Source organism: Ostrea edulis, chromosome 6, assembly GCF_947568905.1.
Source record: "Ostrea edulis chromosome 6, xbOstEdul1.1, whole genome shotgun sequence".
NCBI lineage: Eukaryota > Metazoa > Mollusca > Bivalvia > Ostreida > Ostreidae > Ostrea > Ostrea edulis.
This window is the reverse complement of record NC_079169.1, coordinates 45,768,632-45,786,959: the sequence shown is the minus strand read 5'-3', so window position 1 is coordinate 45,786,959 and position 18,328 is coordinate 45,768,632. Positions and strand designations below refer to the sequence as shown.

Here is an 18,328-nt window from a genome sequence, read left to right as displayed (position 1 = left end):
CAAATTCAAGTTTGTTAAAATCACGGCCCCCGGGGGAAGATTGGGGTCACAGTAGGGGATCAAAGTTTTACATACGAATATATAGAGAAAATCTTTAAAAATCTTTTTCTCAAGAACTACTGGGCCAGAAAAGTTTACATTTACATGAAAGTTTCCTGATATAGTGCAGATTCAAGTTTTTTTTTAACATTATGGCCCCCGAGGGTAGGGTAGGGCCACAATAGAGGATCAAAGTTTTACATACAAATATATAGGGAAAATCTTTAAAAATATTCTCAAAAACCACAGCTGGGCCAGAAAAGTTGCCAAAACTTCACAAAATGTGCCACTATCAGTTACAATGCTTCTCTTCAATAAAATAGTACACAATACACACATTTCTGATGTAAATATTTTTGAAATATAACACTTAATCCTAGTAGATATGTCATGAATGCCGTTATGCATTATGACCAGATTTTTTGCTTTCCAAAGAGGATCATGACCCACTTTTTACATGTTGAAGGTTGGCAACTATGGTGCTTGCTGTAAGTAACATCATGAAATCTTTGATATACCCATTCTTCTGTAATAAGCCAAAGACAAGTACTAAAGAGGATTACCTGACCTGGAAAGGATATCCTGTTATGAGGAAGAAATTTCTTAGAAATGTTTGCTACAATGTCATCAATAATGTTGCTTCATGTTTATGTATGAAAAGTTTATGTTTATTTAAATCAGTATAATGGCACTTATGAATAGGAAATGAAGTAAGTATTACAATTGGATTTATGAAAAAAATAATTTGAGTATTGATAGAACAAAGTGATTCTCATCTTTTACAGAGTGAAGATGTATAAAGCTTTGGATAGGGTCAACTATGCCAATCTGGATCTTTGTAGACATTTACGACAACCCAAGAAAAAGCTCGGAGTACCTTCTTTATTGAAATTATGTTGTCAGAAAATTAACAGTTGCCATGTAGATCTCATCAAGGAGGCTTTATCATGCATACCCAACCACCTCGCTCCTCTGCTGTTGGAAATAGCCATTGATGTTGTGGCTCCCAATGCTGTGATTACACTGATGTCTAACTGGCCTTTGCCTGTATTATGGTAAAGCTTTTCATGGCACATGTACATGTAAATTAGTTCTCATTATCAATAGCAAAGTTTCCAATTCAAATGTTTATCAAAGAAACAGATCCACAATAACTTTCATTTTGATGTTTAATATATTTTTTAAAGTAGCATTTTCATCTATAAGTAGCAATGCGTTTGGTCTGAATTATTAATGTATTATCCATCAGTTTAGAGATTTTTTAGTCTTTACATTTTATAAAACACATAATTTACTTTATCAGATGTATTTGTCATTATACAATATGTTTTGCAAGTCATGAGAAGGCCATGACTTTAGAATAAAGAAGCAGTAGATGTTGCTTATGACCTTGGAGGAAGGGGGTGGGTGTCAAGACCCTAGCCAAGATCTAGGATCAAGATCAAGGAGAAGGGCTAAAACTTTGTAACAACAATAATGCATGTATGGTTGCCTCGGACTTGATTCTGTAATGTGATTCATGACTAATGTCCTATGGGATAAACAGTGTAAAATTCTTATATGAACCATATCTTTAGAATAAAAAGCCTTAGACAATCATACATGTAACATCAGACAATCATACATGTAACATTAGACTATCATACATGTAACATTAGACAATCATACATGTAACAGACAATCATACATGTAACATTAGACAATCATACATGTAACATATTAGACAATCATACATGTAACATTAGACAATCATACATGTAACATTAGACAATCATACATGTAACATTAGACAATCATGCATATAACATATTAGACAATCATACATGTAACATTAGACAATCATACATGTACATGTAACATTAGACAATCATACATGTAACATTAGACAATCATGCATGTAACATATTAGACAGTCATACATGTAACATTAGACAATCATACATGTAACATTAGACAATCATACATGTAACATTAGACAATCATACATGTAACATTAGACAATCATGCATGTAACATTAGACAATCATGCATGTAACATATTAGACAATCATACATGTAACATTAGACAATCATACATGTAACAGACAATCATACATGTACATGTAACATATTAGACAATCATACATGTAACATTAGACAATCATGCATGTAACATATTAGACAATCATACATGTAACATTAGACAATCATACATGTAACATTAGACAATCATACATGTAACATATTAGACAATCATACATGTAACATATTAGACAATCATACATGTAACATTAGACAATCATACATGTAACATTAGACAATCATACATGTAACAGACAATCATACATGTAACATATTAGACAATCATACATGTAACATTAGACAATCATGCATGTAACATATTAGACAATCATGCATGTAACATTAGACAATCATGCATGTAACATTAGACAATCATACATGTAACATATTAGACAATCATACATGTAACATTAGACAATCATACATGTAACATTAGACAATCATACATGTAACATTAGACAATCATACATGTAACAGACAATCATACATGTAACATATTAGACAATCATACATGTAACATTAGACAATCATGCATGTAACATATTAGACAATCATACATGTAACATTAGACAATCATGCATGTAACATTAGACAATCATACATGTAACATATTAGACAATCATACATGTAACATTAGACAATCATACATCTAACATTAGACAATCATACATGTAACATTAGACAATCATACATGTAACATATTAGACAATCATACATGTAACATTAGACAATCATGCATGTAACATATTAGACAATCATACATGTAACATATTAGACAATCATACATGTAACATTAGACAATCATACATGTAACATTAGACAATCATACATGTAACATTAGACAATCATACATGTAACATTAGACAATCATACATGTAACAGACAATCATACATGTAACATATTAGACAATCATACATGTAACATTAGACAATCATGCATGTAACATATTAGACAATCATACATGTAACATTAGACAATCATGCATGTAACATTAGACAATCATACATGTAACATATTAGACAATCATACATGTAACATTAGACAATCATACATCTAACATTAGACAATCATACATGTAACATTAGACAATCATACATGTAACATATTAGACAATCATACATGTAACATTAGACAATCATGCATGTAACATATTAGACAATCATACATGTAACATATTAGACAATCATACATGTAACATTAGACAATCATACATATAACATTAGACAATCATACATGTAACATTAGGCAATCATACATGTAACATTAGACAATCATACATGTAACATATTAGACAATCATACATGTAACATTAGACAATCATACATGTAACATTCTTTTGTCAAGTATGCATGATTATTTATAGCATCAGAGACTGGTTCACATTTTTTGGAAAAAAAGAATTTTCATTTTTGATGTTAAACATGAAAAATATAACTTGTTCCTGAGACAAAGTTTGCTTTTGATATATTTGTGTCTTGTCCTGAGCCATATTCTATATTAACATGATTAATGTAAGTAGAAAATGTAAAACATGTATGAAATTTGTCCTTTCCTGTGGTTATTTAATGCCTCATTCACACGGATGCGCATTAAATTTTACTTCGCATCAAATTTGATGCGAAGTAAAATAATGTGCATTAAATTAATTCGAATTAAATAGCGTTCACATGGCGGTAATATTTAATGTGAAGTAAACTAATGCGCATTAAATTCGTATGCATCTCTATTAAAGGGTGTGCGAAATAAATTAAAGAATAGACTATGTTATTGAAAATTATTTTTATAGATATTTTAATGAATATTGTGTAGATACAGAATTCTTTGTTCAAAACGATATATAGGCCTACATGTAGTATACTACATGTTTACAATTTAGGCCTACATACATAATTCTGATCTACACATAAGGAGTTTTTTGTCGTGTTTATTTATATGTTCCCAAGAAATTACTTGTTATTTCCTCCGACAACCAGCATTCAATCTAGACAATATATATTGTTTCTTCATGGGCCCAATTTTAAAACTTCGGAACGTCTTTTTCACCGTTCCGCTGACTCTGTTATGACGTAATTTTTAATTACTAATACGTATTATAAGTCTACTATGACGTCATATGGTATAAAAATTAACAATGAGCGGCATATGTTTTAAAAAAATGTAAAAAAGAAAGTCATATTATCACTATTTTAAAACATTGTTGTCGTATTTAAAAACAATTCCCTCCACATGTATTACTCAGTATGCCTATGCAGAGTACAGATTTACGTCTGACATTATCTAATGACATGCTGTTTGTACCTGTTTTTAGTGATTATTATCATTTTGCTTAGTTTTTCGTACAAAACTAACATTAATATATATATAGCTGACCACGGGTATGATGCATGCGACCCAAATTGGCCATTACGCATGCGTCTACATTTAATTCGAATTAGCTTCGCTTAGCGTTCACACGGAGCTAATGCGAAGTAAATTTAATTCGCATTAAATCGCGACGTCAATTTTAATTTGAAGTAAACTAATGCGCATTAAAATCTCCGTGTGAACGCGGTTCAGATTTAATTCGCATTAACTTACGTTTAATGCGAATTAAATTCTTCGTGTGAACGAGGCATAAGAATGCTTTAGTTAATGACCCTTGGAATGAATTTTTCTCATTCATTAAGACAGCTTTAGTTAATTTTACCGTAATAAGCAATTTCTTTTCGATGATCTAGTTTTGGTGATGTTGTGCATCCAGAAAACAAAGACATTTTTACAGAGGAGATGGGACTTGATCTCATGGTCTTCAAAGGAATAATAGAGAGAACCAAAGCCTGTAGAATAAAAGTTCTGGACTTGCGAGGTTTCAAGCTAAGTAAGAGGAAATTTCATCATGTTGTAGTTAGGGAATGATAATCCGTAAATAGATTTGTATTGGTGCAATTAGAATGTACGTATATTAGTGTTAAATCTAGAGAGGGTACACATATCATAAGTTCAAAAGGGCACTTTTCATCGCGACAAGACAATTTTGGGGCACTTTCATTGTATCATATTATGGTATTGATAGAATAATCATTTAGCCTCCTTAAAAGTTAATATCTGCTGCCTTTATTTTAAACTTTTCAATCAACCTTGTGAAATAAAGAACAAATGTTTATATTAGCAAATATTTTTAAAAAAATTATAGAGAAAAAAGGGCATGGTGCAATTAAAAAGGGCATGGTGCAGCGCCATGCTAGTTTGCTTTAGATTTAACACTATATATATAGCACATATTTAGTGCACCTGACCTCTAGACTCAATTAAGTTTACAATAACATGCTATTTTGATGTTACTTTATGCAATGTCATGAACAAGAAGGCAATGTCATGTCAAAATGATGCAGATTATTTCACCATATGATTTTCATTTGAAAAGTTAAATTGACTTTCTCCAAAAGTTTCAATAAATTTTAGGCGATTCAATGTGGCGGATGCTACGATTTGAACGACGATTTGTGTAATAGTATTTTAATTGTAGAGCAACTCATATTCATTCAATTTGGGTACTGGAAGCTATATACTTTTGTGTATATATATACGCTTATGTTCACTTTTTTTATGAGTGCACTAAATGTGTGTTCAGCGAAGGCACACGCACTAAACAATGCTACATTGGATTAAGTAAAAAGAGCATGAAATTTATTCAGAAGTCGTGTGATTTTCAAGTCCTTTTGTGTAAAACACTTGCAATTTAGCTTTCTTGCAAATTGACATCGAAAAGTTATTTCATGAAATTAAGTACTGGCTTTTTATAATGAATCTTCAGTGTATTAATGTATGGAAGGAGCCTTAATCAGTTGTACCGCAGTTCAAAGGTCAGGACTGTGGCTCAGTTGTTCCTCATTGTATGTAAGTCATTCTTGTTTACAGTATATTTGTACTTGATGTAACCTTGGGAGTGGCAATGAATGCAATTTCATGGTAATGTTTCAATGTTATGTTTTCAGATGCAACATTTAGCAAGTTGATTGTGCAGATGTGGCCTATATTATCATTGAAGAAACATCAGTTAAAACCAAAGAAACTTGCAAAGATAATAGCGAAAGCAGCAGGTACGTGTATGTTGTGTAACTCTATGTTGATCTATACAAATGTACCAATCGGACTGATCCACTCCAGTAATATTATGTAGTGACATAATATTTCCGGAGAAGATAAAAAATCTGATATTCATCAGATTGACAAATGAACATGTATACATATCCCAATAGGCCAACAAATTGTCTAAAGACATGGGTCGTGAAATTCACTTACTTTAGCTTGTTTTAGTGGCTTATCCTAAAAATAAAAATGTGAGTTTTTCTTAGATCTGGTAACTTTTGAACCAATGACCATATTCAGCCAAGCTTAGGGCAGGGCGTAGATGACCAGCTCCCTTCCATGCCTCCTGGAGATAGGGTGCTCAAAATTAGGAAGAGTTGAAATGTTTACACGTTTATAGGAATATGACTTTTCCTGATATATGTCGTTGAATTCAACTAGTTCAATTTCACTTTTAAGCAAGTTTGATTGGTCCATTTCACTTCATCAACATTTTTTTTCTGATATCATGTGAATTGAGTTGACTAAGTCATGTAAAATCTAGTCCAGGGATTAATGTCACAAGCATTTAGCTCCCTTGGTTCTATTTTGTTGCAAGCAATATTTGTCCACATTATGTAAAAATAAAAGATTTTCTATAAATATTTGTAATATTACTTTGAATGCATTTTAAAAATTAACTGAAAGTACAAGTTGAGACTGTTTACATTTTTTTGATAAACTGATTTGTGGTTTATAAAGCATAAACTTATCCAGATTACTTTAAATATCGTATAAAAATCGAGTAGAAGTTATTTTTATACCTTGAATGCAAGTATTCACATTTGACTTCTGTGACCAGGGTGCGATCACAATGTGTACAAATAAAAGGAGAAAGAAAATGATTATGTCATATTCCATGTGGAAAAAATATGAATTGTGTAATTCCATTACCAAATACAATCCATAGCATTGAGTAATTCATTACATTTTCTTTTATCTTCTCAAATCAATTGATGTACACTATATACAACTTAAAGTAGCTAGGGTGTCATGAAAAAAGAATTACAGAGAAAAAGTGTTTTATTGTAGTAGTGAATGACTGTATCTAGAAAACAGCATTATTTCTACTAACAACGCCCACTTAGCCTGTGGTTGAATTAGATCCATGGCATAAATGATTGTGAATCTACATTATATATTGTACCCTTGTAATTTTAGAATCAGATTTTCTAACAGTTCTTTTTAAATTTATACCCCGGGGAACCTGATAGGAATAGATTTTCATATACGCTACATGAAGCTGCTGGCATATCAATCAAACATACAAAACTTTGTTGATTCTTGAGATTTATTTTTTTTAATTCCCATATACAGTAAAACATGATTTCAGCGAACATGTTTACAATGAATTCATGCTTACAATGAAGTGATTTCCAACCCCTGTAGTTTTAAAACATATTATGAAGTTATTGGATATAACAAATAATGAGTAAGAATTGTCTGTACCCAGCATTTTGTTATACACATGTTTTACTGTATTCCTATGTAAATCTTTGGCCCAGTCAAATTCCAGAAGGTCATGATGTACAGAAACTTAATTATATAGACTACATGAGGATGCTTACATATTGATTGACATATTGTATCCTTGTGGTTTTTGAGAGGATTTTAATGTCTTTCCAGTTTTCCTTAGATATTCTTATGTAGAACATTGAACCCTTTCTGTGGCCCCATCCTAACCCTGGGGACATGATGTGAACGACATTGAATTCACACTACACAAGGTTACATGCATATTAATCTGACAAACTACCCTTGTGGTTTATGAGGAGAAGATTTTAAATGAATCATTCCATGATAGGTTCATACATGTATGTAAAACTTTGAAACTCTAGTGTGGCCCTGTCCTGACTCAAACAAACTTCATTATATAAGGAAATTTCTGTACAAGTTTTGGCTTTTCTGTGAATGGTTTAGAAGATTTTTTAACACCCAAACATATTTTGAGTATATTTTTTTTTAATTATCTCCCCTTTGAAAGGAGGTGTTGTTCATTATTCTTTTTAAAAAAAATTGAAGTTTGGTTGAAATTGATTTTATGGTTCTTGAGAAGTCAAAAAGTTTACAGATAGATGGAACGATGAACAAAAGCTCACTTGAACTTTCAGCTCAGTTGAGCTAAAATCAGTAATAATAAATGTGTAGATGTAGCTGTATAAGAAAATCAGGCTTAAATAGAATCATATATTTACCTGAGTATCTTTCACTTGTATTATGACACTTCTATAGGCACGTGCTGTAACTGATGTTTGCCATTTTCTTATACTTCAGATGTTGAATTTAGTCGATATATGGAAGAACTGCTCCCAAGAATGCTAAACGACATTTTGTCACATGAAATGGTGCAAGATTCACAACTGCTGATTCATATTCCAAGAGGTAGATTTTATCTATTATATGATGTACTGTAATTGTACATTTTTATACGTGGTATTTATTTTTGCTAAGTCCATGGTCACATAAAATCCGTGTAATTTCATACCAGTGGACTTGAAGTATGTAAGCTAATTAGTAAGCCATATGCAACTCAGCAGAATTTCGTACCCACAGATCAAACCAAAACTGTTGATCTGCAAAATTATGACTCCATGCAATTAAATATGTCTACAGTACTCAATCACAGGCACTCAATGTTTTAAATATCTTTAATTTGAAAAATCATCTTCCTATAAACAAAATATTGACAAGGTATATCACGCCACCGTCTTAGTTTTCTTTATTATCAGCTGCATCGCTTGCAATTTTTGGCGAGAAGTTCGGTATGATATGATAATTGTATCCTTACCCTCTGTATTAAAGGCATTACCTCTCACATCATCGTGGTGAGCTGCAAATAAAGTCCATCTATCGGTTATAATCAAACATTGTCTACTGCTTCTCAAATCATAAAAAATCGGCAATGGGAGGATGGAAAGTTGACATAATTTTGGGATAGTCCTTTTTTCATTGGTCGATAAATTGGAATTAATTAATATTATAATTAGCAGTGAATATGTTAGATAGTGAGGTAATTATACCCCCCGCAACAAGTTGCGGGGGGGGTATACTGGAATCGGGTTGTCCGTCTGTCTGTCCGTCCGTCCGTCTGTAGACGCAATGGTTTCCGGACTCTAAAGCATTATCCTTTCCACCTACCGTCACCATATCATATATATGGACTACCCATGGGATGAAGATGTTCCCTATCGATTTTGGGGTCAAAAGGTCAAAGGTCAAGCGCACTGGACATCGAAGTAGTAATATGGTTTCCGGGCTCTAAAGGGTTATCCTTTCCACCTACAGTCACCATATCATACATATGGACTACCCATGGGATGAAGATGTTCCCTATCGATTTTGGGGTCAAAAGGTCAAAGGTCAAGCGCAGTGGACATCGAAGTAGCAATATGGTTTCCGGGCTCTAAAGCGTTATCCTTTCCACCTACAGTCACCATATCATACATATGGACTACCCATGGGATGAAGATGTTCCCTATCGATTTTGGGGTCAAAAGGTCAAAAGTCAAGCGCACTGGACATCGAAGTAGCAATATGGTTTCCAGGCTCTAAAGCGTTATCCTTTCCACCTACAGTCCCCGTATCATACATATGGACTACCCATGGGATGAAGATGTTCCCTATCGATTTTGGGGTGAAAAGGTCAAAGGTCAAACGCACTGGACATTGAAGTAGCAATATGGTTTCCGGGCTCTAAAGCGTTATCCTTTCCACCTACATTCACCATATCATACATATGGACTACCCATGGGATGAAGATGTTCCCTATCAATTTTGGGGTCAAAAGGTCATGCACACTGGACATCGAAGTAGCAATATGGTTTCCATTTAAATTCTTTAATGGCTTTTTTCATCGCATGGAGATGCTGTGTTCCTAGATACCTTTTGGATCATAATACTGAAGTTTTACCTATTACCAACACCCTTTGGGAGATTGGGGTAAGCGGGGGGTATTCTTAGTGAGCATTGCTCACAGTACCTCTTGTTGATCTTGAACACTATATCTATTGGTATATATCTTATTTTATTTTATTTTTTCAACATTAAACATGATATTAACTTAACTTATTTATGAATTCGTTTTAATGAAATATCATACTCAGAACTTTGGAGAAAGATGTACGATGAAACATTATTATTGTATTAGTCAAGAAATATACTTATCAAACATTTAGAAAAAACGACACCATTTTATTCAATGACATTGTAGCATATCTGAATTAATAATTAATATTCTATTGGGGAAAAATGTACATGTAGTAGTGATTCTTTTGTAAAAAGATGGTCAACATGGAAATGCTTGTTTGAAAATGATAAATGCTATATTTTTGTTTTTGCAAAATACATGTATATCTGCTCCTTTAGAGAGAGAGAGAGAGAGAGAGTTTACTTTGAAATGAAATGAAAATAAGATAATATTGATAATAATATTTGAAGTTTTGAATTTCTTCCTGAAATGTCATGGTGAATTCACACCAAAATTATTATGTAGCATTTTCAAGGCAGGAGTACAAAACGTAATAGTTTCAAGGTTCGTTTCAGGTGACCGATAAGGCACATAGGCGTTTTGACATTTAAAGATTGAATCTAAGCAGAATATTCTATGGCTCTCCCTCTCTGTTTGTGTGCATTATCTTTAGATTTGAATGAAACCAGTTTCCTTTAATTAATTATTAAGAAATATTCTAGCACGTACATTCCTACTGCATCGAATAAAAAATGAAAACAGTATTTAGAACAAATACAATGTACTTGTTGATGGGTATCTTTATAGATACATTACTCAATCAATAATGAAGACAGTATTCAGCACAAATGGTAATGGTTATCTTTAAAGATACATTTAATATCCAGATAGTTCCACATTTGTGATGTGTTTTTTTTTTCATTTGATTTTTTAGGAGAGAAGATGGTTGTGAAAATAGACAATATACAGTTTACAGCCAGCAACACATTCTTTATGGACTACTTAATCTGTAATTGTCTGAGATCTGTGACCCCTGTTGTCATCACCGTCTCCAACATCCATATCAAGTCAGTATTCACCCCATTCAGGAGTTATCTTTCTTTGTATACAAATGAGTACTTGATATGAACTATACATACATGCTTGTACTTTGTACACCTGTATTTTCCTATCATTTTCGTTTTCCAAAAGCAGTGTGTAAAGTTTCTAAAACACACTCATAACGAAATAAATATCGAAAATACCAGTAAGTAACATATATTTGGATAAAAAAGAAAAAAACTTGAAAACAAAGCCATGGAGAATTGAACTTTATGGCTAGGTTGCTAAGATTTGGGTTGGTTTGCTAAGTTTGAGGTTAGGCTGCTAACATAAAACAAAAAGTCATGAAATTTTTGGCTTTACATACATGTATATGTGTTTCAATGTTTTTCTCATTATTCAGGTCAGATCTGGGAATAGGCGATGAAGTGATGGATTCACTTGCTCCATTTATTGTATTGAAAGGACAAGACATTAATGTAAGCATTTTTTGTTTTGTTTCTTTTACTTTTTTAGATTTTTATCTTGAGAAATTTAATATTGAGATATGAATAACTGACATGTCATTTAAATGCAAATTGCCTGTGTGACATTGCATGACTTTTGAATGTTGTTAAATTATAATTATTCAAAATATTTTAATGGTAAGTATGTTTTATAGGGTCAGTGCATATTTGTGGGAAATGAGAGTGTAGGTGGATAATTGCATGTATGAGATTGAACTATGTCACCCAATGACATCTAATGGATTAGTCTGATTCTAATCAAGTGTACAAAGTGTGATCAGCATCACATATCACATTTAAGCAGTACTTATATTTTCATTGTAGTCACTTAAGGGAATAAGGATTTTAGATGATTTCATGACTAAATGATGATCAAAACATGACTTTTGACCATTTCTTTTTGTTTTACATTTTTTCTAGACACTTGAGGGTCTGTCACTCAGGCAGTTGGAGGAAGGAATATTTTTCATGGTCTCTCAAAATCTAAAGAAATTTTCCAAATTGCGTTCACTTGACCTTCAGGACTGTAATATATACTTACAAGAAGGGAAGACGAGAAGTAGGACTATTGGTAGGGCCATAATGGCGAGGACTCTGTCTGGCTTTGAAAATCTAGTCAGACTGGATCTGAGTTTCAATTATCTTCTTGGATGTTTGGGAGAGATTTTAGATGCATTAAGACTTCCTTTGGAATTCCTCAGTCTCCGAAATTGTGATTTGAATGACCACGACTTAGAATGCTTGGGCAATTCAAAACATGCATTGTCACTGCAGGAACTGAACTTGAGCAAAATTTGTCAGTTCTCAATATATGATAATGACCGGATTTCATCCATCAACTTGTTCAAGGTTGTGTTTTGTTTCAAGAAAGTAAAACTGCTCAATTTGGCCCAAAATCACTTTCAGGATGCTTCAATTCCAAGTTTCTGTGAAAAACTACCTCAGAATTTGGAAAGACTTCAATACTTAGACATTGCTGGAAATGTGCTTACAGAGGAAAGCATACTGCAAATATGCAAATCTCTAGCCAAATTAAAGCACTTTCAATGGTTTCGACTAACGTGTTCAACCAATCTTCTAGACGAAGCTCTGGGACATTTAAATCAAGCAAATGAAAATGCTCTGCAAGCAAAGCTGCGAATTTGCAGCTTGTTATCGGCTTTGGGAAGGAAAGATATCCACATCGAAGTAGTGAGATTGTCCTACGCAATATTTGTTGATCTCATGGATGTCATGGAAGTGTGAGGATTTCTTGTGCTTTGTGATTCCTCTTGTTAGAAAACAATTCATAACTTCATAAATGGCATTATGGGCAGGGTAACAGACAGTTGCCATTGTATATAAGAACGGTGTTCTCTGTGTTCTAGGTCCTTCGTTTCTGCTGGTTCATCAATATAAAAGAATAAAACCATTTGATATTGTTTTATTTTGTATTTTGCATATTTTGTATTCTTTTTACAGAATAAACAGTATCACGTTACTTGTGGCTGTTTAAATATTAAACAAATCAGTTGGAATCAGTACATACACATATATGACAGAGACAAATTTTGTCAAATCAAAGTCAAGAAAATATATTTTTTAAAAACTTAAGTGTACAAATCTTTTATGGAAATTTAATTGATACATTAAATCCCCTATGCAGTTCCTTTCTCTATAATATGCAGGATGTTCAAGCTCTGTTTACTGTACAGCATTTTTTTGTGCACAATGCTGGACAAAATTGTGGCTTCATGAATACTGATAGGTAAATACATGTACAACAATGATGTGTTGTTTTGGCACATAAAATACACAGGTCATTCATTACATGCAGACTTTGCAACAATAATTGTGTGCAAGTCTTGTTCTGCTGAGGAATCCTCCAGCGTTCCTGAGGTTATAACACTATGTTTATGTCTGGTTTTCTCAGTTTGTAACATACACAATAACATTTAACAAGGAAGTAATAAATAATATGAACGGATTTCTATGAAATGATGGAGTGGTGGCGAGATGCGGTCACTACGATCTCAGTAGCCGTTTCCCCGCTCTCTCCAGCCGAGAGGTTAGACGTTTTACATCACGGCTCAGTGTCCTGTGGAGCCGCCGTTGTCCATTTCGTCGTTTTTTAAATCTCCTGTATTTTGACATGCTCAAAACTTGTGCAGGCTTCCTTTTGAAGAGATCGAACATTGACTTAGCTGCTTTGTATTTTCTGTAGTAATTTTGATATTTTTTGGGCAGTCTGGTTACAGTTTCTTTACCCCATTGCGAAACATCCAAAGGATCAATCGTTGTGGGTTTGGGGGCCTGGGTGGTTGTCGGTGAAGGCCCTGGGGTTACTACTCTTTGCGTCGTTGTTTTCGGAGATGATTTTGTGAAAGCTATTGTAGCAGCAGTGGGAGCGACTGCTGGTACGGAGACCTTTCTGGGTTTTCCGCCAGGTGCTAACAAAGACATAGACGGATTGGCATACAGGTTGAAAGTATTTTTGGGAAGATAATTGTATTTGACTTCGTACATTCGAGGCACAGGTACTCGCCGTGTCGTATAATACGAGTAGAGTCCGATTTCAGGTGACGGGTTGAATGCAAGAGCCGTTGTACGCTGTTCTTGCATTGTAGTCTCGGGCATGAACTTTATTTTGCTGGCTAATGTGAATCGAGGGTCTGGTGTTTTTCTGGAAAGTAATCGGGCGTGATGAAATGGAATTTGTTTCAACCATTTGAATTTATTTCTTAATTTGTTCTGAATTTGAGACAGGTAGGACAGCCCTGTAGCAGGCATGAACAAGTTCCTGTTCTGCACGAGAGCTTTTGCGGAGAATGTCGTGTGTGGGATAGAAGATGTTGTTGATGGAGTTTTTGTCGAAAATACAGGAGAAGGAAGAGGCCTATTTTTCACGATAGGTTTTCTTTCATGTTTATGCATGATTTTAGCTACTTTGCTATTTTCAATGGCCTCGTGGACGTGATGTAGCAATTCGGGTTTAATTTCATGTTTTAGTTTCCTTTTGCTTCCGTTCGTCTGTGATTTAATGAGGGCCGTCTGTGCGGCCTCCACGGTTTGTGTACCTCCGATACTAATATCGGCACAATTCCTGAAAACTTCCTGCAGTCCGCAACCCAGACAACTTGTCCCGTTTTTGTCAGTACCCCAGCTGTTCCCTAAAAAACCAAGAAATAGAGATTAAGCGTGAGTGTAGTTGTACATGACTATATATAATGAAATTGAATTATATAGATATAGAATTGAGTGTGCCACGTAACAGGCAAAAATTATGTCACAATACACGTGAACATACCTGTGTTGTACGTCCACTGTAATACACACTGTTCACATCGCATTCCTCCTGGAATCGCTAAAGTCATCTCGTACTTGTCTTGTCCAGTCTCCTTGGGATTTAAGGGGTAGAATCTAGTGAAACCACTTTCTGGGGTTCCTTCTTTTATGGTCATAAGATGTTCGTCCAGACATTGCTGGGAGACAGGACGACGTATATCATTGTGCGAACAGATCCGGAACTCGAAGTATCCTTTGTGATAACTTGTGATCTGAATGATTGTTTTCATTTCTCTTGCTCCTGCGGGAATCTGTTCTACGATGATTCCTTTAGCATATTTTCCGCCGGCTTCGTGTTCACGGGGACCATTATAAGCGTCTCCACACACTCCGCATTTCCCGCCAGTATTTATATATTCCTAGAATAAAAGTAGAAGTTAGTAAATAATTAAACGAATGGTGTCTACATAGTATTTCATAGATTACGCTTGTCGGATGAGACACGAATTCTGACGTGAATGGGGTCTCATTTTGTGAAAGAAAGAAAAGGTACCTCTAATCCGCCACAGAAGAGCCCGTTGTCGTCGTAGTTTGGGGGCGTGTCGTATCCGTATCGCCACAGACTTCCTCTTTGAGGAGGGGACAGGAGCAATCCATGCTGGCTACTCCACTGTACTAGTGACGTCAGCACCAAGCTGAATGCAAGGAGTGAATACATTTCTAAAAGAAAGAAAAACAGTTGGTTAAGAGCAAAAATATATGGTAATTCATTGTTCAAAGCACAGCGATTCGGAAATGAATGCATTGTAGGAGTAGGGGTACATCCTTTCTAATTCTAATATACTTTGTTTTCTTTTTTACATATAGTTTATGGAGGAGGAATTATGCCGGAAGTATTTTAGTATTGCATATTTGTGACCAAAGGTTTTAGAAGTTCTTCTGATAGTAATTGGAAATTCTCCAGCCCTTTAAAAATACGTCATATCGCTAATCAAACTTCTTATCACAGTAACCAAACTCGAGTTTTGATATGTTCGAATGACATTTATAGACCACAGAGTTGTTTATTTTACTAGGTTAAAAATATTAATTAAGTCTGTGGCCTACAGATTGGTTTTCTGTAAAGTATTGCAGAGGACTCCGGTTGTTTGTTTTTTTTAATTTATTTATTGCATAGATTACCGCAGTATCAATAACTTGGGTGTGATTGTTATAGTAATTGACCTTGTAGAAATCCCTGTAATAATCAACAACTTGTGGTCGCTAGTAGGATATGATGGCTGTATATTTTGGAGAAAGGTATTGCTCAACATCAAGAACAATATATTACGTACATGTATCTTAATATGCATTTTTTAAAATAATATGCCAAACTTTTATTTGAAATTTTTAAGAATATAGTCGAACTTTTGACAGTTTGCCGCCGTGAAAATGATTTAATGAAAAGGATACTTGTAAACTTCTTTTTGAAATTCCTGAACACCTTCGTGAGGTTTTGGTAATTAGAATTCAAAGGTTCATTAATTTGATTTAGTATGCCGTCTGCATTGAACCATTTTCCAATACCAAGCAATACTTTCGGCATATCGCCAAGTGCAACAAGAAAAATTAATATTTCATCGCAAAAATTAATGTTTGTGGTCTTGATCTTGTACAATTGATAATCGCAGGTGCATATCAAGTTAATTATAAATTTCAATGAGCGAAAGTTGTGAACGTTGCTCGAGCGAAAGTTGTGAACGTTGCTCTTCAAGACGGAAGGCTCGAGACAACGCGACTCCTGGCCTTTTTGTGGAGTCGCTTGGGCCGAACATTGGATTCACAGTCGTATGGACAACAATACGGAACTTCTACATCTGTCTATGTATTTTAGTCTTTTACAACAATACGGAACTTCTACATCTGTCTATGTATTTTAGTCTTTTGGTCACATAACTGTTTACTGCCTTGAATTCTGTCTAAATTCAAAGTCTAAACTGAGAACATGTGAAGTTTTACGATTTGTAACACATGAGCTTTAGACCGGTGATGACACCAATGTCGTATTTATATTGACGTTTGGATATGTAATCATTATCATAATTACGAAATACCATATCATTAACTGATAAGAACTTTCTTCCATTTTAATCAGTAATTTAGCATTTTGACATCTAAGAGATGACAATCTTGTCTTTTAAGTTTGACCTCAAAATGGTAAATGATTTGGGTTTCATTACCAAATGGTATCATATTTTTAAAATGGTTTAAATTAATGATAATTTTACCCCACGAATACTAATAAATATAATTTATTGGAAAACTTGCTGTAAATTTACAGGAATGCTAGCAAATTTTTTTTTAAATTCTCGCGAATGGTACTTGTGTGGTTTGCATAATTTGTAAATTAATTCTAAGATTTATTAAGTTTCACGTCTCGTGTTTCTCCGCTGCAAGTTAACGTCGTGTAACAGAGCGGAAACCAACAGCTTTGTGGTTTTAAGCCATGATTTATGAAACCAAATTGCAAACTGTCAGGCCTCATCGCAATATCTCATTTTTCATTTTACCTGTCATTTGAATTGCAGAAAATCGCTTTTACAACTCAGCGCTGTATCTTTTTTAAAGTTTTGAATTTAACTTTATTACTGATGCATCCTAGCAGCATTAAACAATCGAGTAGATAGCATTCGATAGAGCTAATCAAATGTAAACTTTTCAAAGAGCTTTGCATAAGCATATACATGTATACATATATATATATATATATATATATATATATATATATATATATATATATATATATATATAAAAGAAAGAGTTGATATCTATCACAGTAAAAAATAATTGAAATAAAAAGCAGGAAAATATGCAGTATACAGTTTCAAATTATATTCAAATCAGTATATTAAATATATTTTGGAAGTGTATATTTTCCTGCTTTTTAATTAATATATATTTATGATATGAAAGAATGAATTGAACTTAAATATTTGCAATTAAAAGATGTCAAAAAATTTGATTAAATTAAACGTAAATGTTAAGAAATTATGTTGATATAACTGCCAAAGACAAATATTTGTTATTTGCACAATGATACTCACAAATAAAAATATATAAAATATTTCGGATTAATTTAATACATTCGATATAGTAATGCAAGTGATAAAAAAATATATCAACATGAATGAGTTTCAAAAATAAATTTTAAATACCTAAATTTAAAATTGTTTGAAAATATTCAATTTTGAATCTAGTATTAAGAACATTATTAACATGATATGTTTTTATAAATGATTAAGTAAAACAAAAAAACTCAAGAAAAGAGCGATGCTTACCTCACGGTGATCTTATACGAAATGC

General features: G+C 33.5%; 2 protein-coding genes across 5 annotated transcripts in view; one reads left to right on the top strand and one right to left on the bottom strand.

Annotated features, from left to right (window-relative positions):
* LOC125646836 (uncharacterized) overlaps positions 1 to 13,202 on the top strand; it is a 26,684-nt gene extending 13,482 nt beyond the window's left edge. For all 3 annotated transcript variants that reach the window (XM_048873392.2, XM_048873390.2, XM_048873391.2), the window contains 7 exons: positions 825 to 1,094; positions 4,819 to 4,958; positions 6,076 to 6,180; positions 8,483 to 8,590; positions 11,110 to 11,242; positions 11,620 to 11,695; positions 12,143 to 13,202. In XM_048873392.2, coding sequence (XP_048729349.2) covers positions 832 to 1,094; positions 4,819 to 4,958; positions 6,076 to 6,180; positions 8,483 to 8,590; positions 11,110 to 11,242; positions 11,620 to 11,695; positions 12,143 to 12,967 — 1,650 coding nt within the window. In that variant the 5' untranslated portion in view covers positions 825 to 831 and the 3' untranslated portion in view covers positions 12,968 to 13,202. The remainder of the gene's footprint in view (positions 1 to 824; positions 1,095 to 4,818; positions 4,959 to 6,075; positions 6,181 to 8,482; positions 8,591 to 11,109; positions 11,243 to 11,619; positions 11,696 to 12,142) is intronic.
* On the bottom strand, positions 12,695 to 18,328 carry LOC125646837 (uncharacterized). Of its 2 annotated transcripts, XM_056139723.1 has the most exons (4): positions 18,304 to 18,328; positions 15,540 to 15,706; positions 15,009 to 15,405; positions 12,695 to 14,871 (listed from the first exon to the last, which is right to left on the bottom strand). In XM_056139723.1, exons 2-4 carry the CDS (start codon positions 15,702 to 15,704, stop codon positions 13,727 to 13,729), a joined length of 1,707 nt encoding a protein of 568 aa, XP_055995698.1. In that variant the 5' UTR covers positions 15,705 to 15,706; positions 18,304 to 18,328; the 3' UTR covers positions 12,695 to 13,726. The 2 variants fall into 2 exon arrangements, with proteins under 2 accessions (XP_055995698.1, XP_048729350.2); XM_048873393.2 differs by lacking the exon at positions 18,304 to 18,328 and having other exon boundaries at positions 15,540 to 16,103.

What these genes read in the sequence shown, in the direction of transcription:
- LOC125646837 (XM_048873393.2), bottom strand. Translation starts at nt 15,791, where the DNA reads ATGCATTCATTTCCGAATCGCTGTGCTTTGAACAATGAATTACCATAT. An exon ending in TCTTCTGTGGCGGATTAGAG is followed by an intron (nt 15,406 to 15,539) that starts GTACCTTTTCTT and finishes CTTTTATTCTAG; the next exon opens with GAATATATAAATACTGGCGG. An exon ending in ACAGTGGACGTACAACACAG is followed by an intron (nt 14,872 to 15,008) that starts GTATGTTCACGT and finishes TTGGTTTTTTAG; the next exon opens with GGAACAGCTGGGGTACTGAC.